Source organism: Thamnophis sirtalis, unplaced genomic scaffold (genome assembly GCF_051295495.1).
Source record: "Thamnophis sirtalis isolate CommonGarterSnake01/CBP01778 unplaced genomic scaffold, rThaSir2_p1.2 scaffold_2, whole genome shotgun sequence".
NCBI lineage: Eukaryota > Metazoa > Chordata > Lepidosauria > Squamata > Natricidae > Thamnophis > Thamnophis sirtalis.
The window spans coordinates 175,497,347-175,521,990 of NW_028261382.1; the positions used below are offsets into that span (position 1 = coordinate 175,497,347).

General features: G+C 42.0%; 3 protein-coding genes and 1 long non-coding RNA gene across 4 annotated transcripts; 1 reads left to right on the plus strand and 3 right to left on the minus strand.

Moving 5' to 3' along the window:
* Window positions 1–605: 605 nt before the first annotated feature.
* On the minus strand, window positions 606–11,159 carry LOC106556565 (leukocyte elastase inhibitor). Its single transcript, XM_087707553.1, has 6 exons — window positions 10,852–11,159; window positions 4,904–5,041; window positions 3,555–3,672; window positions 2,534–2,676; window positions 1,807–1,974; window positions 606–1,483 (listed from the first exon to the last, which is right to left on the minus strand). The coding sequence occupies exons 1-6, from the start codon at window positions 11,011–11,013 to the stop codon at window positions 1,085–1,087; spliced, it is 1,128 nt and encodes a 375-aa protein (XP_087563679.1). The 5' UTR covers window positions 11,014–11,159; the 3' UTR covers window positions 606–1,084.
* LOC148049290 (zinc finger protein 862-like) lies at window positions 5,536–8,362 on the minus strand. The gene has a single exon (XM_087707541.1). It carries the CDS (start codon window positions 7,688–7,690, stop codon window positions 5,684–5,686), a length of 2,007 nt encoding a protein of 668 aa, XP_087563667.1. The 5' UTR covers window positions 7,691–8,362; the 3' UTR covers window positions 5,536–5,683.
* On the plus strand, window positions 11,056–11,869 carry LOC148049291 (uncharacterized). The gene is made up of 3 exons (XR_015695696.1): window positions 11,056–11,181; window positions 11,407–11,462; window positions 11,783–11,869. It is a non-coding gene; the product is annotated as an uncharacterized LOC148049291 (long non-coding RNA).
* A 3,224-nt stretch (window positions 11,870–15,093) lies between these two features.
* LOC148049292 (leukocyte elastase inhibitor-like) lies at window positions 15,094–21,900 on the minus strand. Its single transcript, XM_087707552.1, has 6 exons — window positions 21,726–21,900; window positions 20,601–20,738; window positions 19,833–19,950; window positions 18,233–18,375; window positions 17,528–17,695; window positions 15,094–15,975 (listed from the first exon to the last, which is right to left on the minus strand). Exons 1-6 carry the CDS (start codon window positions 21,885–21,887, stop codon window positions 15,568–15,570), a joined length of 1,137 nt encoding a protein of 378 aa, XP_087563678.1. The 5' UTR covers window positions 21,888–21,900; the 3' UTR covers window positions 15,094–15,567.
* Between the last annotated feature and the right edge of the window lie 2,744 nt (window positions 21,901–24,644).

Here is a 24,644-nt window from a genome sequence, read left to right on the forward strand (position 1 = left end):
CTGGGGAGAGAGAATGTGGACAAAAAATACCAGAAAATTAGTAAATTGAGGTCACTAGTGACTCATATGTGAACAATTATCATCTCTCTCTCCCTCTCTCCATCATGTCTATCATCTATCTATCATCTGTCTGATATCTATCTATCCATCCATCCATCCATCCATCCATCCATCCATCCATTCAGAGTTGCCAATTTTCTTACTGCCAGTTGAATTGTGCTCCTGTGCATGAGAGATATCCAGGCAACATAAACTAAACTGAATTGTAGAAGTAATAAGCTCTTCAAAATGTCACTAGAATTTCTTTATTTCACACCTGCCTTCCATTAAGGAGGGACAACAATATATAGTTCAGATTTACTGAGCAGGGAGAATGTGGAAAAAGTATCAAGAAATTGTAAATGGAGGTCACTAGTGATTCACACGTGGACAATTCTGCATTTGCTGAATGATAAGAAAACTTGTACCATAATTCCTCGTAAGATACGTACTAAGATGCCAAATTGTTTTGTATTTTTAAGAACAAAAAGGTTGCTCTCTGGATTCTATATTATCCATGATTTTTCCAGGACCAAAGACTCTGGACAAAGGACTCTTACAATATATTGAATGAAAGCCAACTTTATTCCAGGAATTCATATGTTATTCATTTTACAAATACAATGCATAGTAACTGCCGCTTGCCTGACAGCTTCCAAACAGCTCAAACTTCAATACCCAGAATTCCTAGCTAGCTGGAAATTAAAAGAACTGAAATCAAACACCTTTTATTGATTACCTTTTAGAGCAAATTGTCACAGAAGATCTGTTAACATAAAATCAAGAAAATTCAAGAAAATCTTAAGGTGGAAAACATCTGGGGCAGGGGTGACAAACTTACGGCCCTTGGGCTGGGCGTGTCATGCACTGGCCACGCCCACTCCCGGTTTAGCGAAGGGAGGAGGCGGTCACAATATGTCACATGATGACGTGGGTTTGACACCCCTGATCTGGAGGAACCCAACTTATTCAATTGCACCAAGCATGCAGGGAAGCGTGTGTTTTATAGGAGACTGGAAGTTGGTTTTATGTCTTACGATACTCTTTATGGAGAAGCAAATCTACCAAGGAAGAGTATAGTCTTTGTTGGATTATGACGGATAAAAAATAGGAAAGGATGGTCAGCATTAAATTTCAAGGGCGAACTATTCGAAGCTACAGCAGCAGTAGCTGCAGCTGCTACGGTGCCCACTTCATTGACTTCCAGAAATGACTTGTGGACAATTTTAGAGACATGGAGATCCCCAGATCCTGACATTCCAGACAAATCAGCCTTGCTCACCTCAAACATATCTATTAACCCCAAGGCTTCAAAATAAGATTTAAGATCGTACTCTTCTTCCAGGTGAAATTTAGGTAGATGCACACAGACGTCCGTGTCATAATTCATATTTTTGGGCTGGGTCCATTCTTGCAGTTTTTTCAAAGTCAGCTGCTGCTCCAGCTAAAACGGCAAAAAAAAAGAAGTAATCATTTGAAACATTTCCATTTCAGCACAGAGTAACTCCTTGCTGATAAACAGACCATCTCTGATTTCAGTATGAATGAATTCGCAGAGCCAAAAAGCACATTTCTCTAGCTTAGAGTGCTAAACTATTTGCATCTTTAACAGATTTTCAGATGGAGAACAAATTAATGCAGTCTTTATAGCATAAACATTATTAGAAGTAAACACAATTTGATCCTACCAAGTATTTATCTGATATTTAGAATAATTTTGCTTAGGATAATAATTGGACAGCAATAGCAAGAAAGCAAGAGAATCACCTGTTCCAGTCCTGTGGAATTATCCTCAATGTCATCAGGCAAAAGGATTATCATGCTAAGATCGTTTCCCTTGTATGGAAGTTCCAGCAGACGGGACTTGCACTCAGGGATATAACGAAAAGGAAGTTCCGCCTTCATAGACATCATCTTCACAGTCTTCTTTTCTCTCTGCATTATTTTAAGAATATTACAGTGAGGAGCTTATCAAACCAAAAAGAAATAAAGTTTCTCTATGTATAAGCTGAAATTGATAGAACTAGTTGGAGGAAATGCACCTTTGCAAAACTTTATTAATATATACCTGGTTTTTGGAATCATACAACCTATTAAGCTAAATGAAATTCATCTCCAGGTAAGGATAAACAGAACATCTAAACAAGCTTAAAAAATAAACTAAGGGGGGGGGGAAGCCTACCTATAGTATAAAAATAAATAAAAACTGCTTTATTGTTTTCCTTCATATATCAGAGCAAATAGACAAATGTCCCACTAAATTCAGTAAAATATTTCAGAACGGAATTAGGTTTAATTTATCGGAAAGTTGAGATTTGTAACTAGTAATCAGGCTCAAAGGAAGTGATGTAAGGCTGAAAAAACATGAGTACAGATAAGTTAGGATTATGTGTTCAACGCTATCATAAACGGTTGATGATGCTTCGTGAGAGTCGCTATTGCTACACCCACCCATACCACAAGCTGTTATAGAAGAGAGACAAAAAATATTTACCTTATTTAGCCTAAAAGGCTTGTCTTTAGTATCTTTTTCGTTAAATGCCTTTGCCCAGTTGCCTTTAAAGTAGACAGCATTCACCAAAACCAATATAGTGTTTTTACGGATGGATTCTTCAGATAACAAGTCAGAGATTTTACCTTGATAGAGAAATTTCACCGTTACAATTAGCTGTGCCAAAAACTGAGACTTAAATAATAATAATAATAATAATATCAGATCAACGAGACTAATCTAAATGCCCTTGTTAAGTGTATATTTCCACTCTGTAATTATTTTGCAAGTAGTTTTCTTTTTTAAAAAATCCTGAATTAGCAAAATCTCATGGACTGGCCATTTCTGTCAAGTGCTCAAGGTGCCACATCTCGGGAATCAATCAATCAATCAGAATAGAGCTGGAAGGGACCTTGGAGGTCTTCTAGTCCAGCCCGCTGCTCAAGCAGGAGACCCTATACCCGGGATGCTGAACCTATGGCACATGTGCCACAGGTGGCATGTGGAGCCATTAGTCAGGGCACGCGAGGAGTTGCTCTATCTGCTGGCATGCGCGCACTGGCCAGCTGAGTTCAGCCTTTTTTAAAGCCATTTGTTTGCTCTCCCCAGCCTCCAGAGGCTTTATAGGAGCCTGGGGAGGGCGAAAACAGCCTCCCCCTCCCCCGGAGGCCCTCCAGAGGCTTCAGGAGCTTCCCTGACCCCCCAGGAGCGCAGAAAATGGCCCAATGGGCACACTGGAAATTCGGGAATGGACTTCCGTTTTGCTTGTAAGGTTGGTTTAAGCCCTCCAGAGGCTTCAGGGATCTTCGGGAGGCTTCCCTGAAGCCTCCGGAGGACCAAAAACGACCCTAGGAGCAAACAGGAAGTCACTTCCGATTTCCTCGTAGGGTCAGTTTTTGCCAATCCCAGAAATTGGTCTTTTATGGCAGCATTATGGCAAATAAAAGTAAGGGTTTGACTATCACGTAGACCCAAGAAAAGATAATACAATAGTTGTTGTTTTTTTAAAAAAAAAAAATCTCACCCTCAGTCTGCTGTTCAACCCATTTGTTAATTTCATTTCTTGCCTTGCCTGGAGCCTGTGAGAAGTCCACTGTGGATAATTCAGCTCCATACAAATTCTGGGTGCTTGTCAAGAAACCCTATGAAAATGAGGCATATATTTAATTATAGAATTTTAAAATAAGTATATTTTTAGGGATAGCAAGCGGGGAAGCATTTACACTTAATGAACAATAACAATGCTCGTCTCCAATCAATTAGAGATGTAATTAATCTCCTCGTTCCTGCTCGGCAGCCATTACTTTTTGTAACTGCATATAAGCAAGCACTCATAATACCATAATGAAGACATGTCTCTCAAGGCTGATGCAGCCTGTGTTGAAATTTTCCAATTCACTGTCATGATAACCATGCTTAAGTTGAACAACACCACTAGCCGCCTTCAGTACTTTAACCATGAGATTAGCATCGTTTGTTTTGACTGAATTGTACCCTGAACAGAATGGTCTTTGAGGAACGTTTATCCTTCTGAAAAGAAATGCATATTATACATACAGTTTGTAATTTAATTGGAAAATCTGGATCTATCTCATAAGGTGAGCTGCGATACTTATCACACCTGTCACAAAAAACACAACTGTATGGGGATAAAAGAGAGAAAAACAAGGAACCTGTGAATTGCACATTTCATAGCTGCCATGGAATATGCACCTGGAGAAGGAATATGGTGTGGGGGTAGGGAATTTTAGCAAAACACGGTATTTTCCCACAAAGACGCCCAGATTAAATGGCTGTGAAGTCCCAAAATGGAGGAGGCAGAGGGGAAGAGGGGAAGGGTAGCCACACCCTGGAATCTCTCAGGATATATTAGGTTAGATGGTTATAACTCTCATTTGGCAAGATTCTGTCCATTAGGTATAAGAAAATGAATGACTGGATGTGATAGCAATAGCAATAGCAGTTAGACTTATATACCGCTTCATAGGGCTTTCAGCCCTCTCTAAGCGGTTTACAGAGTCCGCATATCGCCCCTAACAACAATCCGGGTCCTCATTTTACCCACCTCGGAAGGATGGAAGGCTGAGTCAACCCCGAGCCGGTGAGATTTGAACAGCCGAACTGCAGAACTGCAGTCAGCTGAAGTAGCCTGCAGTGCTGCATTTAACCACTGCGCCACCTTGGATCTCACTGCATCGTCTTTGGGCGGGGCTGATCAGAGCAGACCTCATTAAAAGAGATTAAAGTTTCACTTCAAGCTAAGAATAATTGTACCGCTTAATAACATCGCCTAACAAAACTTGCAATTGACTTATAAAGCCATTCTGATGGTCCATAAATTATGGATGTTTATTTATTTAGCAATCTACTTACAGACAAAAAGTTGTAAGTTTTTTCTCCATACAACCTATTAGCAACTTTCAGAATGTAGGGCGCATTGCTCCGGTTAATTTTACTGTTGAGCGTGTGAAATTTTGAATGAAAGTCTTCAACATCACCAAAATGAAGGGTCTGCGTGGAAAAGATAAGTCCTACTTTAGTACCAATAAGAACAGTGAAATTAGGATTAGTGCAAAAATAATTTTGTCTAAGAACAATGGACACATTTCAGAAATCTACAGATTCACAGGTAGAAAGAATACATAAATAAACAGCACAATGGATCAAACTTAAGTTTCATCTTAAAAGAGACGTATATAATATCTAAGATTAATACATATTGTGGGAAAAATTGGGGATTTATCAAAGCCTGAATGTGTATACTATATATATTCTGTCTTGGGAATTTAGAAAACAGGTTGGTTTATTCAAAATGACCTTAGGGTATCAGTTGAGAGACCGCCTGCTGCCAATTACCTCCACTAGACTGATTAGATCCCACCAATGTTCCCTCTAATTTTTTTTCAGTGTGAGCGGAAAAGTATAGTGTTTGAGCGGCACATTTTCATGCCTGAGCACCTGAATTTTTTTAACAGATGTCACCCAAGACAACAACGAAATCAGTGTTATTTGAAAGTCAAAGTTATATTTATTCAAGGTGCACGTTTAATTAAAAGTGTTATATATCAGTATCACTTATATTATTAAAATATTAAAATTATGTATAGTGTTTACAGTAATGTACACTGTTATTCACTGAAAGTCTATCTCATCTTAAAGTTTCTCACGTCTGTCTTTCTTTAACAACCATTCCGAGTACACTTTGTCAAGATCAATCTGCACCACTGAAGTCTGGTAAGATCGGATTCGCATCAGCATATCCAAGTGCTCAGTTTGCAGCCGATTGCGAGCTTTGGTCTTGATGGCATTCATCAAGCTGAAACCTCGCTCACAATCGGCGCTTGATGCTTGGAATGTTGCGCAGATGTCCAGCAGACATGACAGCAATCCAAACTGTTGCTCTCTTAGTACAAACTGAACTACATCATCAAATGAGTGCATTAATCCAGACTTGAATTTCTCTGACACCAGAAATCTGAAGTCACGATATTGTGATTGTACAGCTGATGTGATGCTGACTTCATCCAAATCGTCAAAGAAATGCTGGTATTTTCCAACCAGAGTTGCAATCTCAGTTTCCCCAAAATTAAAAGAATTCACATTCGACAGAGCAGCAGTTTCGAATATATTCCAATCTGTCAGCTCATTGTCTGGAAAACGACTGTCAAGATGCAAGCACAAACGTTCAATAAATCTGAGTATAGGAGCCGTGTCAATGTCTGGGTTGCTCTCCATATATTCGCGAGCTTCGTTATTCCAGTAAACCGTTTCACCTAAATACTGCAGGCGAAGCTTGGCTATTCTGGCCTTCACAAACTGAACAGCTTCTATTGGTGTCAGGTTGCTTCTTTGCAACAACTTGTTCAACTGGGCTAATTCGCTAACAACGTCATCAAACACAATCAATGCAGCACGAATCTGTGGATCCGTCAACTTTTTGTAACAATATTTACATACTGGGTCACTGTGTGATTCTGCTTGCTCTTTACAGTATTCAAGCAAAACTGTAATGTTTTTTATTAGTGCTCTCAAGGCAAAATGTCTGGAAAGCCATCGTACTTCATTCAACGGTCTGAAGGCTACTGCTTCACAGTCAAGAACTTCTGCTAGTTCTGCAAATGCCGTTTTCTTCACAGAAGAGCGGCAGAATAGTGTGTACACAGTGCGCAGTAAAGTCTCAATGTCTTTCATAAGTGAGATGTGTTTACATGCATCATCAATCCCCAGGTCTTCCCGATGTGCCACACAGTGCTGTTCAACCAAATGGGATATATCTCGACGAAGCTGAGCAGCCACACCATTATGCTTACCCAGCATCACAGACGCACCGTCTGACGTAAACATTACCATCTTTTGAAGATTGATATTGTTTGTAGCATAGAACTCTTTTATGGCTGCTGTGATTGCTGTGCTGTCGCATGTTGACAACTGTAAAATTCCTGCAAACACGGTCTTATAAATTGCAGCATTAGACGGGCGGAATTTCGCATACAAAATCAACATTTTGGTGACTGATACATCGGTGCTTTCATCAGCAATAAGAGTATGACAACTGGCATTACGTAGATCATGCATGACTTCTTTCTGAACAACTGCATTGATGCACTCCACAAACTCAAAGCCATAATTCTTGCTGCGCCAGCTCTCTGGAATGGACACATACTTGCCTATGTGGTCATGTATGGCTTTGACTGATAACATTGACACATTCATGTTTATGGCCAGCAACACATTATCAATCAAAATTTTGACTTCATCAGCATTAGCATTTCTGCGCAGTGAAACTTCTTTTCTGTTCGCTTTGTCTTCTGCACTTTCAGTCAGTAGCCTCGGCAGCCCTCCAGATTTCTGGCATCGTAGTTTAGTGATCGAATCCAGGTGAATCTTCTGATTGATATGACGCTTCAAATAATCAATTTTCCAATCGTTCCATCGTTTTCCAGTGGCGAATGTGCCACCTGTACAAGCTTCTTGGCATATTTGGCAAACAATGTCATCACTACTTTCACGATAAGTGAAGATATCACCCAGTTTTGTTAACTGTTTTCTAGACGAAGTTGGCAGTTCAGTTTCTACTAACTCTTCCAACCATTCTAGTTTAAACTTCCAGCTGCACTTTTTCTTCGTAACAACATTTACTCCAGCTTTACGTTTTGACATCAGCACTGACTGATGATGTACCTATAGGGTTAGGGTTTATCAATTATTACAATTATCTTTTCAAATTCATTTTGGATTAAATAAAAAAGAGCTTTGAAATGAATATATAAATGGCACTTAATACCACTAATATTAAAATAGTAAATGTTTGATATACTTCATTTTAATGAATTTCACTTGAGATACTTCATTTTAATGAGTTAACAACATTCAATTGCAAAAGTTGTCTATACACTGTATGCTTCTGTGAATGTATTATATGCAATTTGCTATTTTAAATGAGTAAAATTATTAAAATAACCATAATTAAAGTCTCATTCACATCTAAGAGTTTTCTTCCATCGTTAAGTTGTAAACTCAAGGATTTATTGCCTCATGTTCAACAATGCTTGTTGATTGTTTAAAAATTTGTGGGAATTTGCTCCTTTCTGTACAGAGGGTTTCAGTAACCTACTACTACTGCAAAACTGCATACTACTTGCAAATATAGATTGTTAAAATGGCTCTACCATAACCAAATAAGAGAAAAAAACACCTTCCTTTTGTTTATAAAGTAGTGGTTTTAGTTTGCTCTGTGGAAGTCACTATTTTAAACTGAAGTTTAATTAGATTAAAAGCAAAAATATTCTCAATGACTTTGAAAATCCCAATGAGTTATCAAATATAGGTACTCCTTCGTTACAACGTGGGACTGGAATTTTTATTACACAGAGAATCCTGAAGTCGGGCGGGGCTGAGGAGGGAGAAAAATAGCTCAAAAAGCTACATTGTTGCTAAATGTAACCGGGGAGAGTCAGTCAGCCCAGCCAATAGCAAATTAGCCGATCTTGCAGGCAGGTCTGAGAGGGAGGGAGGAAAAAACTCCAGACAGCAGCAGGGCTCTCTGACTCTTCTAATTCCCCGTGAAAACTGCTCCAAACTTAAATCTTTAAGATCCCCCTCCCTCCTCCTTCCTTTTTTCTTTACAGAATCTACACAGAATCACAGAGAATCCTGAAGTCGGGCGGGGCTGAGGAGGGAGAAAAATAGCTCAAAAAGCTACATTGTTGCTAAATGTAACCGGGGAGAGTCAGTCAGCCCAGGCAATAGCAAATTAGCCGATCTTGCAGGCAGGTCTGAGAGGGAGGGAGGAAAAAACTCCAGACAGCAGCAGAGCTCTCTGACTCTTCTAATTCCCCGTGAAAACTGCTCCAAACTTAAATCTTTAAGATCCCTTTCCCGTTTTTCTTTTCAACCTACACTGATTAGAGAATCCTGAAGTCGGGCGGCAATGTAAAAGGTTTAGCTGGAGGAGGTTTTGATTGCGATCGCTCTGTAGTTCGTGTCCAGAATACCTGCCCCACGTGCCTCTGCGCGGCAATTAGAAACGACTGCGCGGGGAATTGCAGGCATGTGCGCGGCCGCGCAGGCGCGCACCTTAGAGGGAACAGTGGATCCCACAGATTAGGCCTCCTCCGAATTCCATCCGCCGGCCAGTGTCGACTGGCGACTACCCGGAGGAGAGCCTTCTCTGTGGCTGCTCCGACCCTCTGGAATGAACTCCCCGTGGAGATTCGAACCCTCACCACCCTCCAGGCCTTCCGCAAAGCCCTCAAAACCTGGCTGTTCCGACAGGCCTGGGGCTAAAGAGCTGTTCCCCCCTGTCTCGAATGGTATGACTGTTGTGAGTTTTAAATCATATATTATTATGCTTGCTGTTTTAAATTTTTTTGTCTGTATCCCCTTCCCCGGTTCGAGTTGTGAGCCGCCCTGAGTCCCCTTCAGGGGGAAAAGGGTGGCATATAAATATAATAAACTGAAGTGAACTGAACAGTTACAGAATCTATGTAGACTACTATGGCACAAAACTAATCGGAATGGATAAGGAAAAGTTAAATGTTAGTCTGATTTTCATTAACAAATGATTTTTTTGATAAAGCATAGCAAGAGAGTAGAGAATGTTTCCTTTGAATACAACGGAGAGCATCCAAATGTTTATGTTCAGTTTTGTCCTCACATCCTTATTCCATACAGGTTGGACAAACTCTATGTGGACAATCTAAACTAAGGGTTTTCAAACTGTCTCACAGTGTAACCTGTCGGTTAAGAACCTTTGATCAATATGCCAACTATTTTATATTTATTTATTTATTATTAAAATTTATATGCCGCCCAATCCGGTAGGACTCCGGGCGGCTAACTTTGATAGAAAATTGTCTGTCTGTCTATCTGTCTGCCTGCCTACCTACCTACCTAGCTACCTGTCTCCATCAATGAACTCCCCGTGGAGATTCGGACCCTCACCACCCTCCAATCCTTCTGCACTGCTTTAAAGATCTGGCTGTCCTGGCTGTCCCGGCTGGCCTGGGGTTAAGATTCTAACCCCACTCGAATTGTGTGACTGTTGTGCTTTCTTTTTAATATGTTTGTATTGTCTCCATGTTGGAGTATTGTTTGTCCTTCCCCCCCTCCCCTTTTTTGAACTGTGAGCCGCCCTGAGTCCCCCCAGGGAAAAGGGCGGCATACAAATAAAGGGAAATAGCAATAGCAATAGCAGTAGACTTATATACCGCTTCATAGGCCTTTCAGCCCTCTCTAAGCGGTTTACAGAGAGTCAGCATATTGCCCCCAACAATCTGGGTCCTCATTTTACCCACCTCGGAAGGATGGAAGGCTGAGTCAACCCTGAGCCGGTGAGATTTGAACCGCTGACCTGCTGATCTAGCAGTAGCCTGCAGTGCTGCATTTAACCACTGCGCCACCTTGGCTCATGAAATGAAATGAAATCCATCCATCTGTCCATCCTTCCCTCCCTCCCACCCTCTTTCCCTCCCTCCATCTATCATCAAGTGGCTAGCTGATGATATTAGCTACTTAGCGATCTCTATCATTGACCTATCTATCTTTAGCATCCATTTATCACTGCTATTATCTTGGAAACTGTTTGTTCAGCTGGAGTAAATCACGAAAGAAGCGACATCACTGATCTTGTGTCTTACTCACTTTCTGGAAGTCCTAACGAAATCTCGCGATGTGCTTCATACATTTTAAGTCGATGATTCATCCCTAAACTAGAGACGGTCTTTCAAATAGACAGAAGTGAAAGTACAACTCTCCTTACAGAACAGCCAAACTTCCGCATATTTCTATAACTAACACGACAGAAAAAAATCCCTGCTGACCTTCAGGAGTTGCGAGGCTGTGTTACCCCGGGCCCCCAAGACGATCATGGCCAGGGCGGAGGAAATGCTGAACGGAGAAAAGAAAACGTTGCCCGTTGGCTTCTTCAACTCTTGGAAAAAATCCAGAGCAAAGTGCGAGTTGGCATCAGCCAGTTTTTCCATGGTGACGAAGCGGAAAGCTTGGAAAGGAACGAAGAGAGAATTCTTCCGGAGGCTCCTTGGAGTTGAGAGCCGCTAAGGCGAGCAACGAGGACGGGAGAGCGAGCGAAGCTTTCCGTGCCTTCAATCCCAGCCTTACCTGCCGAGTGAAGAGCAGCGGCGAGGCTCCAGGTGGGTTGATATAAAGAGAGCCTCTCCCGCGTCAGATCTCGGAGTTCCGAGGAAGGGAGCGCCGGGGCGTCTCTGGAGCCGGAGGGGCGGGAGCGCTCCCGGACTGGCCTTCCCCGGATGGCCCGGGGGGGGGAAGAGAAGGGGGGTTGGAAGGCGTGAGAAGGACCAAAGAGTCTGGACAAAGGACTCTTGCGTTGCATTGAAGGAAAGCCAACTTTATTCCAGGAATTCAGATGTTACTCATATTACCTGCCGAGACAAGACCAGTGGCGATGCTCCAGGTGGGTTGATGCTCAGAGAGCCCCTCCCGTGCCGATCTCCGAGTTCCGAGGAAGGGAGCGCCGGGGCCGGAGGGGCGGGAGGGCCCTCGGACTGACCTTCACCGGATGGCCCGGGGGGGAGAGAAGGGGGTTTGGAAGGCGAGAGAAGGACGAGAGGAGGAGGAAGGGTGGGGGCTGCCGTCCAGGTGCCTCCATCCCAAGACCCGGCCTCCAATACACGCCTTTATGCCCCCATCTGCCCCAGTTGCCAAAGCTCCCTGCATTCCTTCTTGGTATTGTTTTGTGCATCGATTTTCTCCTTCTATTCTTCTTCCCTACAGGTTGGACAATTATTAACTCCCTCGGAGTTCCGAGGAAGGGAGCCCCGGGGTGTCTCTGGAGACGGAGGGGCGGGAGAGCCCTTGGACGGACCTTCCCCGGATGGCCAGGGGGGGAGGGGAGAGAAGGGGGTTTGGAAGGCGTGAGAAGGACCAAAGAGTCTGGACAAAGGACTCTTACGTTGAATTGAATGAAAGCCAACTTTATTCCAGGACTTCAGATGTTACTCATATTACCTGCCGAGACAAGACCAGTGGCGATGCTGAAGGTGGGTTGATGCTCAGAGAGCCCCTCCCGTGCCGATCTCGGAGTTCCGAGGAAGGGAGTGCCGGGGTGTCTCTGGAGACGGAGGGGAGAGAGTGCCCTCGAACTGACCTTCACCGGCCAGGGGGAGAAGGGGGTTTGGAAGGCGTGAGAAGGACGAGAGGAGGAGAAAAGGTGGGGCTGCCGTCCAGGTGCCTCCATCCCAAGACCTGGCCTCCAATACACGCCCTTAGCCCCCCCCCCCCGCCCCAGTTGCCAAAGCTCCCCCGCATTCCTTCTTGGTATTGTTTTGTGCATCGATTTTCTCCTTCTATCCTTCTTCCCTACAGGTTGGACAATTATTAACTCCCTCGGAGTTCCGAGGAAGGGAGCACCTCCATCCCAAGACCCGGCCTCCAAAACGCTGAATGTTTTGATGAATATATTGATTAAAAAGAGAATTTAATCTTAAATTGGGTGATTTTGGGTTTGGCTAGTCTAGAGAAAAGAAAGACAATAGCAATAGCAATAGCAGTTAGACTTATATACCGCTTCATAGTGCTTTCAGCCCTCTCTAAGCGGTTTACAGAGCCAGCATATCGCCCCCAACAACAATCCGGGTCCTCATTTGACCCACCTCGGAAGGATGGAAGGCTGAGTCAACTTTGAGCCGGTGGGATTTGAACAGCCAAACTGCAGAACTGCAGTCAGCTGAAGTAGCCTGCAGTGCTGCATTTAACCACTGCACCACCTCGGCTCAGAGATGACTAGAGGTGACATAATAGGAGTATTCCAGTATTTGAGAGGTTGCCACCAAGAGCAGTGGGTCAAATTATTTATCAGAGCCCCTACAGACAGGACAAAAAACAATGGATGGAAACTAACCCAGAAGAGAAGCAACATGGAACGAAGGAGAAACTTTCTAACAGTGAGGACAATTAACCAACAGCTTCATGGCAGAAGTTGTAGGTATTTTCTCACTGGAGGTTTTTAAGAGGAGACTATACAGCCACTTCTCTGAAATGGTAGTGGTTTATGCATTGAGTGGCTCCACAGCATTTTTAATATTCATTTGCTGAGATTAACATCTGTTCCAACACTCCTGGCCTTCTGGAAGAGTCTTAAAATCTGACTCTGCTGGCTGGTCTGGATCTATCTCATAAGGTGAGCTGTGATACTTATCACACCTATCACCAAAAACACAACTGTATGGTGATAAAAGAGAGAAAAACAAGGAACCTGTGAATTGCATATTTCATAGCTGCCATGGAATATGCACCTGGAGAAGGAATACGGTGTGGGGGTAGGGAATGTTAGCAAAACACGGTATTTTCCCAGAAAGACGCCCAGATTAAATGGCTGTGAAGTCCCAAAAATGGAGGAGGGAGAGGGGAAGGCTAGCCACATCCTGGAATCTCACCACCCTCCAGACCTTCCGCACAGCCCTTAAAATCTGGCTATCCCGTCAGGCCTGGGGCTAAAGATTGTAACCCACCCGAATGGTATGAATGTTGTGTTTTTTAATTATGTATTGTTCTCACGTGTTAAATGTTTGTTTCCCCCCCCTTTTTAAGTTGCAAGCCGCCCTGAGTCCCCCCAGGGAAAAGGGCGGCATATAAATAAACTTTCATAACTCATAACTCATCTCTCAGGATATAGTAGGTTTACTGAGAGAGAATGTGGGGAAAAAATGTAAATTGAGGTCACTAGTGATTCACACGTGGACAATTCTGCATTTGCTGATAAGACAACTTGTACCAAAATAGCTCCTAAGGTACGTACTAAGATGACAAATTGTTTTGTACTTTTAAGAACAAAAGAGAGAGCCACTCCTGCGCAGATCTCGGAGTTCCGAGAAAGGGAGCGCTGGGGCGTCTCTGGAGCTGGAGGGGTGGAAGTGTCCCCGGACTGACCTTCACCAAAGGGGGAGGGGTTTTTGAAGGCGTGAGAAGGACGAGAGGAGGAGGAAGGGTGGGGCTGCCACCCAGGTGCCTACATCCGAAGAAGACCCGGCCTCCAATACACGCCCTTAGGCCCCCCGCCCCAGCTGCCAAAGCTCGCCCGCATTCCTTCTTGGTATTGTTTGTGCATGGATTTTCTCCTTCTATCCTTCTTCCCTACAGGTTGGACAATTATTAACTCCCTCGGAGTTCCGAGGAAGGGAGCGCCTCCATCCCAAGACCCGGCCTCCAAAACGCTGAATGTTTTGATGAATATATTGATTAAAAAGAGAATCCTTCTTCCCTACAGGTTGGACAACTGTATGTGGAAAAGGTCAACCAAAGGTTTTCAAACTTCCTCATAGAGTATAATGTGTGAGTCTAAATAAAATCCCCAGAACCTCTGATCAATAGGCCAAGTTATAGAAAATTCTCTCCCTCTCTCTCACACACACACAAACACACAGAGACACACACACCCCTATCTTTCCAACTATCATCTCTCTCTCCCTCTCTCCATTATGTCTACCATCTCTCTATCATGTTTCTTTCTTTCTTTCTTTCTTTCTTTCTATCTTTCTATCTATCTATCTATCTATCTATCTATCTATCTATCTATCTATCTATCTATCTATCTATCTAGTCTTTTATGTCTACCATCTACTATCATCTATCTGTCTATCATCTATCTATCTAATCTACAATGTTAACCATCTATATCTTTCTAAACTATCTATATTATGTCTTCTATCTATCTATCTATCTAAACTACAATGTTAACCATCTATCTATCATCTATCTGTCTATCATCTATCTATCTATCTATCTATCTATCTATCTATCTATCTCTAATCTACAATGTTAACCATCTGTCTATCTATCTTTCAAAACTATCTATCTAATCTATCATGTCTACTATCTATCTATCTATCTATCCTCTCTCTGATTATCATCTATCCATCAGGAGAGGAGAAGAGGAAGGGGGAAAGGAGGAAATGTGTGTGTGGGAGAAGAGTAACCAAAAGTGTCAAATTGTTTTGTATTTTTAAGAACAACAACGTTGCTCTCTGGATTCTATATTATCCATGATTTTTCCAGGACCAAAGAGTCTGGACAAAGGACTCTTACAATATATTGAATGAAAGCCAACTTTATTCTAGGAATTCGTATGTTATTCATTTTACAAATACAATGCATAGTAACTGCCGCTTGTCTTGACGGCTTCCAAACAGCTCAAACTTCAATACCCAGAATTCCTAGCTAGCTGGAAATTAAAAGAACTGAAATCAAACACCTTTTAGTGATTACCTTTTAGAGCAAATTGTCACAGAAGATCTGTTAACATAAAATCAAGAAAATCTTAAGGTGGAAAACATCTGGGGCAGAGGTGTCAAACTTACGGCCTTTGGGCTGGACGTGTCATGCACTGGCCACGCCCACTCCCGGTTTAGCGAAGGGAGGAGGCGGTCACAATATGTCACATGATGACGTGGGTTTGACACCCCTGATCTGGAGGAACCCAACTAACTCAATTGCACCAAGCATGCAGACAAGCGTGTGTTTTATAGGAGAGTGGAAGTTGGTTTCATGTCTTACGATACTCTTTATGGAGAAGCAAATCTACCAAGGAAGAGTATAGTCTTTGTTGGATTATGACGGATAAAAAATAGGAAAGGATGGTCAGCAGTAAAATTCTCCTCCAAGGGCCGACAATAAGGCACACATGTAGCCCCAGTAGCTGCTGCTGCTTCAGTGCCCACTTCATTTACTTCCAGAAATGACCTGTGAACAATTTTAGAGACATGGAGATCCTGAGATCCTGACATTCCAGACAAATTAGCCTTGCCACGTTCAAAAATATCTATTAACCCCAAGGCTGAAAAGTAAGGTTTAAGATCATAGTTTTCTTCCAGCTGAAATTTAGGTAGATGTACGTTGATGTCCCAGTGGGAATTCATATTTTGGGGCTGGGTCCATTCTTGCAGTTTTTTCAAAGTAAGCTGTTGTTCCAGCTAAAACAGAAAAGAAAGACAAGTAATTATTTCCATCACTAAGGGACAATATTTCCATTTCAGCACAGAGAAATGTGTTGCTGAAAAACAGGACATCACTGACTTCAGGATGAATTAATTTACAGAGCCAGAAAGCACATTTCTCTGCCTCACACATGGCCTTTCTCTAATTGAGTGCAAGGTGGTTTCTGCCTCATGCTAATCTATTCGCGTCTTTAACAGATGTTCAGATGGGGGGAAAAATTAATGCAGAGTTTATAGCATAAACATTATTAGAAGTACACATAGATCTTTTAAAAAGGCATTTTCTGGCAAAATCATGTCCAAACATAACATAAAAAATCATTTATTTCCTAGATACTTTACTGTTTACCATTTAAGATACTATTTAAGTCTAATTCAGATCGAATCTGTTTTCAATTCGTTCACCCGAGAGGATTAGGGATTCATGGTGTCTGGTACAAAAAGGAAGAAAGCTTTAAAGATTTTCTGGAAACCCCCAGAATAAGGCAGACTCTCTTCAGAACCCCACTGATGTATGTTGAGCCAATCATTGCATCACATAAGCCACAACTTTGTCTATGCAGATGGGTGATCCTAGCAAGGATTTACCATATTCTTTTGGAGTATAAGAGGCTCCGAAGTATAAGATGCACCTAGTTTTTGGGGAGGAAAGCGAGAAAAAAAATCTGCCTCCACCTCCCAGCAATAGGAATAAGCAATAAGGAGCCGAAGTGGCGCAGTGGGTAGAGTGCAGTACTGCAGGCCCCTTCAGCTGACTGTTATCTGCAGTTCAGCGGTTCTAATCTCACCGGCTCAGGGTTGACTCAGCCTTCCATCCTTCCGAGGTGGGTGAAATGAGGACCCAGATTGTTGTTGGGGGCGATAGGCTGACTCTGTAAACCGCTTAGAGAGGGCTGAAAGCTTTATGAAGCAGTATATAAGTCTAACTGCTATTGCTATTGCTAATTTCCCTCCTTGCAGCAAACGGCCTGTTTCAGTTTCACCATGGCCTGATTAGCACAAGCAGCTGATTGTCCTTTGGATCAAGCCCCCGACGATCAGCTGTCTCAGGCTGCAGGGATTGCCATAGCCTATTGATGCCTCCCCGCGCCCCATTTTCAACTTCTTCATGCCCCGTTTTCAGCCTCTGCGTGACCCATTTTCTGCCAGTTCCAGGCAACAGGGATCAGAATGGACAGAAAATGGGGCATGTGGAGGCAGAAATAGGCAATGGCATTCCCTGCAGCCTAAAACAGCTGATCATCGGGGGCCTGATCCAAACAACAATCAGCTGCTTATGCTAATCAGGTTATGGCGAAGCTGTAACTGAAACAGGCTGTTTAATGCAAGGAGGCAAATTGCTGGGAGGCAAAGGCCAAAGGGTGGGCTGGCAGGTGGGCGGGACTACATTCCGTGTATAAAACGCACCCAAATTTTCACCCTTTTTTTTAAGTGGGGAAAATGTGCGTCTTATACTCCGAAAAATGTTTAGAATAATTTTGCTTAGGACAATGATTTTACAGCAATAGCAAGAAAGCAAGAGAGTCACCTGTTCCAGGCCTGTGGAATTATCCTCAATGTCATCAGGCAAAAGGATTATCATGCTAAGATCCTTTCCCTTGTATGGCAGTTCCAGCACACGACACTTGGACTCAGGGATAAAACGAAAAGGAAGTTTCTCCTTCATAAACATCATCTTCACAGTCTTCTTTTCTCTCTGCATTATTTTAAGAATATTACAATGAGGAGCTTATCAAACAAGAAGGAAAGAAAGTTTCTGTATATACATATACATATACATATACTGAAGTTGATAGAACTGGTTCTGGGAAGTGAATCTTTGCAAAACTACATTAATATATAGCTGTTCTTTGGAATCATACAACTCTGTTAAGGTAAATGAAATTCACTTCCAGGTAAGGATAAACAGAACATCTAAAGCAACTTAAAAAAAATTAAAAAGGGAAAAAATAGCATTAAAATAAATAAAAACTCATTTATTGTTTTCCTTCATGTATTAGTGCAAATAGGCAAATGACCCACTAAATTAAGTAAAGTATTTCAGAATGGAATTAGGTTTAACTTATATGAAAGTTGAGATTTGTAACTAGTGATCAGGCTCAAAGGAAGTGATATAAGGCTGAAAAAACATGAGTACAGATAAGTTAGGATTATGTGTTCAACGCTATCATAAACGGTTGATGATGCTTCATGAACCACAAGCTGTTATAGAAGAGAGACAAAAAATATTTACCTTATTTAGCCTAAAGGGCTTGTCATTAGTATCTTTTTCTTTAAATGCCTTTTCCCAGTTGCCTTTAAAGTAGACAGCATTCACCAAAACCAATTTAGTCATTTCATTGATGGATCCTTCAGGTAACAACTCAGAGATTTTACCTTGACAGAGAAATTTCACTGTTAATTAGCTGCGCCAAGAACTGAGACTTAAATAATATTATCAGTGAGACTGATCTACCGTAAATGCCGTTGTTAAATGTACGTATATTTCCCCTTTGCAATTATCTTATAAATATTTTTCTTTTTAAAAAATCCCGAATTAGCAAAAGCTTCTGTAAATGGCACTGAGTGGCCATTTATGTCAATATGCCATATCCCCAGAATCAATCAATCAATCAACCTACTGCTGGAATGGGCCCTGGAGGTCTTCTAGTCTAACCCCCTGTTCAAGCAGGAGACCATTTCAGACAAGTGACTGTCTAGTCTCTTCTTAAAACTCTCCAATGATGAAGTAGCTACAACTTCTGAAGGCAACTTGTTCCACTGGTTAATTGTCCTCACTGTTAGGAAGTTTCTCCTTAGTTCCAGGTGGCTTCTCTTCTGGATTAGTTTCCATTCATTGTTTCTTGTCCTGCGCGCAGGTGATTTGATAAATAATTTGACCCCCTCCTATGTTGCAACCTCTCAAATACTGAAATACTGTTATTATGTCACACTTAGTCCTTCTTCTCTCTAGACTAACCAAACCCCAAACCACCCAATTTAAAGTAAAATGCTCTTTTTAATCAACATATTACTCAAAACATTCAGTGTTTTTAATATTCATTTGCTGAGGTAACATCAGTCCCAACACTCCCGGCCTTCTGGAAGAGTCTTAAAATCTGACTCTGCTGGCTGGTCTGGAGCCCCGACAGGAGGGTCCTATAGGGTGTGGCTGATGGGATAGAGAGTAGATCCCCCATCCTCATGTCTCCTGTCTTATTGGTTTTTGGTCTATTTATTCTTTATAAATTTTAATTATTTAGGGGGAAAAGAAGTGAGGAAGAGAGGATAGAAAGGAAATAAAGACTTCTGACTCCGTCTCCTGCAATAGAATGAAACATTAAGATTTAACCTCAACTTTTACTTTTCTATGATAGTATAAACTAGCAATTTCTATACAGAAAAATCAATCTAATCAATAAGTATCTGTGGGTTATTCTCAGAATTTCTTTTTCATCAGACTTGTTATGCGAACCCCAAATACCTTTTACTAAGATACCGTCTGCAGACTGGATCCTTCATTAACCACTTTACAACCACTGTTCCGTAAGACTAACAGCTGAAAAGTATTATTTTGTTTTCTCTTTTATCAATTCCTGAAATTGGTATTTGATGGCAGCATTGTGGCAAATAAAAATAACGGTTTGATTATCATGGGGATCAGGACTGTCAAACTCATGGTTCGTGGGCTGGATGTGTTATGCTCTGGCCACACCCATACCTGGTTTAGTAAAGGGGGGGGGAAGTCCCTATTTGTCATGTGACTCCACCATGATGACATGAGCTTGACCCTCCTGAGGTAGACCCCAAAAAAGATAAAAAATATTGTTAATTTTTTTAAAAACAAATCTCACCTTCAGTCTGCTGTTCAACCCATTGGTTAATTTCCTTTTTCGCCTTGTCTGGAGCACTTAAGAAATCCACTGTAGATAATTCAGCTTCATACATATTCTTGGTGCCCGTCAAGAAATCCTAGCAAAATGAGACATATAATATTTATTAGTAAAATAAATTGTAAAATTGTAAAATAAGTAGAATTATTATGGACAGCAAGAAGGGAAGCACCTAAAATAAATGAATGAATTAATGAATGCATGAATGAATGAATAAATGAATAAATAAATAATCAATTAGATATTTATTCCAATCAATTAGAAATTCAAAGGACCTGTAAAACTATATATTCCAAAGCTGTGATGGAATGTGAACCTGGAGAAACAGTGAGGAGGGAGATGGGAGAATTTTAGCAAAATACCAAGTTTTTCGAGAGAGAAATACCCAAATTAAGAGGCTGTGCAGTCCCAATATGGAAGAGGTTCAGGGTAGCCACGCCCTGGAATCTCTCAGGATATAGTAGGTTAGATGGTTATAACCTTCATTTGGCAAGATTCGTTCCATTAGGTATAAGAAAATGAATGATTGGATGTGATTGGATCTCTCAGTATAATCTTTGGGCTGGGCTGACCATAACAGCCCTAATTAAGAGAGATTAAAGATTCACTTCAAGCAAAGGATAAATGTATTGATGAATATCATAGTCTTATAGCATTTGAAATTGATCTATAAAGCCATTCTGATGACCCATACATTATTGAAGTTTATTTATTTAGCAATCTACTTACAGACAAAAAGTTGAACGTTTTTTCTCCATACAACCTATTAGCAAGTTTCAGAATGTAGGGCGCATTGCTCCGGTTAATTTTAGTATTGAGCGTGTGAAATAATGAATGAAGATCTTCAACTCCCTCAAAATGAAGCGTCTGCATGGAAAAGAGAAGCCTTAAGTTAGTACCAATAAGGATTGTTTAGTTCAAAAAATAATTTTGTCTAAGAACAATGGAGACATTTCAGAAATCTGCATAATTGCAGGTAGGAAGCATACATGAACAAATAGTACGATGGCAAACATATGTTTCATTTTAAAAGAGGCCCCTACAGTATTTAAGATTAATACAAAGGCATTGTGCTTGAAAATTTCAGCATAGCAGACAATGGCATGAGTCTATATGCTGACTTGGCTTGAGGCCTGGTGATAAAAAAAAAGAGCATCACTTCTTTGTATGTCTTTGTATATCAATTTTGTTCTTACCTCCTTATTCCATACAGGTTGGATTATATGTAGAAAATCTAAACCAAGACTTTTCAAACTTTGTCAGAGTGTAACCTGTCAGTTAAAAATACAATTCCAAGAACCTCTCATCAATAGGCCAACTTTAGTGATAGAAAATTATCTATCTATCATCTATCCATCTATCTTTACCATCTATCTCTCTATCACCTTTATTCTCTTGAGAATTGTTTATTCAGCAGATAACTAGTAAATCATGAAAGAAGCAACATTACTGATCTTGTGTCTTACTAACTTGAAGTGTGCTTGAAAATTTCAGCATAACAGACAATGGCATGAGTCTACATGTCATCTATCTATCTATCTATCTATCTATCTATCTATCTATCTATCTGTCTATTTATCACCTTTATTCTCCTGAGACTTGTCTGTTCAGCTGATCACTAGTAAAACCCTGGAGTAAATATTAAATGAAACTTTACTTATCCTGTGTCTTACTAACTTTTTGTAAGTCCTAACAAAATCTACTGATATACTTAATACATTTAAGTCGATGATTCATCCCTAAACTAGAGACGGTCTTTCAAATAGACAGCACTGAAAGTACAACTCTCCCTACAAAGGAGCCACAATTCCTCATAGAAGCCATACTAATAGTCAGAAAAAAATCCCTGCTGACCTTCAGGAGTTGCGAGGCTGTGTTACCCCGGGCCCCCAAGACGAGCATGGCCAGGGCGGAGGATAAACTGAACGGAGAAAAGAAAACGTTGCCCGTTGGGTCCTTCAACTCTTGGAAAAGATCCAGAGCAAACTGCGAGTTGGCATCAGCCAGTTTTTCCATCGGGCCGGAGGGGAAAGCTTGAAAACAAGCAAAAAGAAAGAAAGAAAGAAAGAAAGAAAGAAAGAAAGAAAGAAAGAAAGAAAGAAAGAGGGAGGGAGGGAGGGAGGGAGGGAGGGAGGGAGAGAGAAAGAAAGAAAGAAAGAAAGAAAGAAAGAAAGAAAGAAAGAAAGAAAGAAAGAAAGAAAGAAAGAAAGAAAGAATGAATTATTTCTGAGGCCCCTTTAAAATCATGGCACCAATCCCGAGCAACGACCCCGGCAACAAGCGAGGAAGGGCGCGCTCGGCGGTCCCTGGAGCTGGGAAGACGGCAAAGCCCTGGGCCTCCCTCGGACTTTCCCCGGCTGGTCGGAGAAGAGTTCCGAACCAGGCAGGCTTCGAGAGTTGGAAGAGGAAGAGGAAGAGGAGGAAGAGGAGGAGGAGGAAGGGTGGGGTTGCTCTCAATTTCCCCACATCAGCACAGAGCATCCAGAACACGCGCTCAGCCCACCCGCCCCAGCTGCACGAACTCCTTGAACCGAAAGGGAGGGAGGGGAGAGGAAGGGGGGAAGGAGGGGGGAGGGAAGGGAAACCGAAAGGAGCAGCGGAAGCCAGAGGGGGTGAGAAACCTGCTGGAGAGAACTTCCTCTTAAAGGCACCGATATATATATGTAGTCTTGTCAAGATCTTAGGAAAGGAAAGGCTCAGAATGAAGAAAGACTTGCAACAAAAGATTGGGAGAAACCAGGTTTAATAGCAGTAACTGTGCAAAGGATCTTGGAGTCTTAGTGGAGAACCAATTAAATATTTAGCAATAGCAGTAGACTTATATACCGCTTCATAGGCCTTTCAGGCCTCTCTAAGCGGTTTACAGAGAGTCAGCATATTGCCCCCAACAATCTGGGTCCTCATTTTACCCACCTCGGAAGGATGGAAGGCTGAGTCAACCCTGAGCCAGTGAGATTTGAACCGCTGAACTGCTGATCTAGCAGTAGCCTGCAGTGCTGCATTTAACCACTGCGCCACCTTGGTGGTTAATATGAGCCAACGGAGGGATTCAATGAAGATCACGTGAGGCACAAGGTATATTGGCCAAGAATCATAGGGTACAACACATAATGATAGCCATAGATGAAAGTATCCGTCTTTTTATGCACACTGAGAGCATATGCACCAAATACAAACTCCTTGTGTGTCCAATCACACTTGGCCAATAAAGAATCCTCTTCTGTTCTATTCTAACACCACTCTGTAAAGGCTGAGTAAGGACACACCTAGAATATTGCATCGAGGTTTGAAACTCTAGAAAGACTGCAGAGGAGAGCAACAAAGATGATGAGGGGACTGGAGACTAAGACATATGAAGAACAATTGCAGGAACTGGGCATGGCTGGTCTAGGGAAGAGAAGGACCAGGGGAGACAGGAGAGCAGCCTTCCAATATTTGAGGGGTTGCCACAGAGAGGAGTTGGGGGTCAAGCTATTTTCCAAAGCCCTTAAAGGCCAGACAAAATAAATAAATAAATAAATGATTGCCTGCTTTCCCTGCTCCCTTCCATGCTGTCCCGCCATGCTTGCCTGCCTGGAAATAAAACTTTATGTGGGGGCTAAAAAAAAAAGTTCAATCAATCAATCCCAACTTCTCACGAAAGAAAAAGATCTCGCGAAGTTGGAACTGATGGCGTGGATTTTTTTTTCTTAGTCCCACAAACTCTTCTTTCCCTGCACACGATGGCCAAGAAATGCGACAGAGTTGGAAATCAGGGAGGCAAAGAAATGCTTGGGTGAAGTGAGGGCATCTGGGAGATGGTGGGTGGGGCTGCAATGGCGAAAGGGGCAACTGAGTGGCGGGCATGAGGTAAGGAGGAACAGAAGAGTCCCATCATGCCATGCTCCCTCCTGCTGCCAAGTGCATCCAGCTGTGCTTGAACTTTCCTTCGCCCACTCCATTTCCCCCCATTTTCTGCACCAGCTGGGAGGATGCTCGCCTGACTGACTGAAAAGCCACATGATCATGCTGGCTGGGAAGATGCTTCCCTGCCTGGCTGGGAAGCTGCAAGGCCACGCTGTCTTCGGGAATGCCTTCCTCCCTGGCCGGGAGACTGCTCACTTGCCTGGCTAGTGTCAGAAGAGAGGATTTCCTGTGGCAGAGAAATTTTGTATAGAAGGAAAAGCATACGGAAACCAATAGCAATAGCAGTAGACTTATATACCGCTTCATAGGCCTTTCAGGCCTCTCTAAGCGGTTTACAGAGAGTCAGCATATTGCCCCCAACAATCTGGGTCCTCATTTTACCCACCTCGGAAGGATGGAAGGCTGAGTCAACCCTGAGCCGGTGGGATTTGAACCGCTGACCTGCTGATCTAGCAGTAGCCTGCAGTGCTGCATTTAACCACTGCGCCACCTTGGCTCTTGGTTTGATCATAAGGTATCCAAATGTTCTGTCCCATATTTCCCACGACTAGAAATTTTTAAATCGCATCCTGTTAGCATAAGTACATAAATAGACTTCTTTTATTATTTAGTAGGAACAAATTCTATTAACAATGGAATTAGTAGGGAGTGAGAAATTTGGAAGAGCTGAAATTGTTGTTCTTGCATTACCCCTAGCAAAAGCATTCACAACAATAAATATGCATCAGAATCCAAATATAACTATCTATTATCTATCTATCTATCTATCTATATCTATCTATCTATCTATCTATCTATCTATCTATCTATCTATCTATCATCTATCTATCTATCTATCTCTATCTATCTATCTATCATCTATCTATC

What these genes read in the sequence shown, in the direction of transcription:
- LOC148049290 (XM_087707541.1), bottom strand. Translation starts at nt 7,690, where the DNA reads ATGTCAAAACGTAAAGCTGGAGTAAATGTTGTTACGAAGAAAAAGTGC.
- LOC106556565 (XM_087707553.1), bottom strand. Translation starts at nt 11,013, where the DNA reads ATGGAAAAACTGGCTGATGCCAACTCGCACTTTGCTCTGGATTTTTTC. An exon ending in AAACTTACAACTTTTTGTCT is followed by an intron (nt 3,673 to 4,903) that starts GTAAGTAGATTG and finishes TCATTTTCATAG; the next exon opens with GGTTTCTTGACAAGCACCCA. An exon ending in ATTCCACAGGACTGGAACAG is followed by an intron (nt 1,484 to 1,806) that starts GTGATTCTCTTG and finishes TTGCCGTTTTAG; the next exon opens with CTGGAGCAGCAGCTGACTTT.
- LOC148049292 (XM_087707552.1), bottom strand. Translation starts at nt 21,887, where the DNA reads ATGGAAAAACTGGCTGATGCCAACTCGCAGTTTGCTCTGGATCTTTTC. An exon ending in CAGCCTCGCAACTCCTGAAG is followed by an intron (nt 20,739 to 21,725) that starts GTCAGCAGGGAT and finishes TTTTCCATGCAG; the next exon opens with ACGCTTCATTTTGAGGGAGT. An exon ending in AGCCCTTTAGGCTAAATAAG is followed by an intron (nt 17,696 to 18,232) that starts GTAAATATTTTT and finishes AAAATAATGCAG; the next exon opens with AGAGAAAAGAAGACTGTGAA.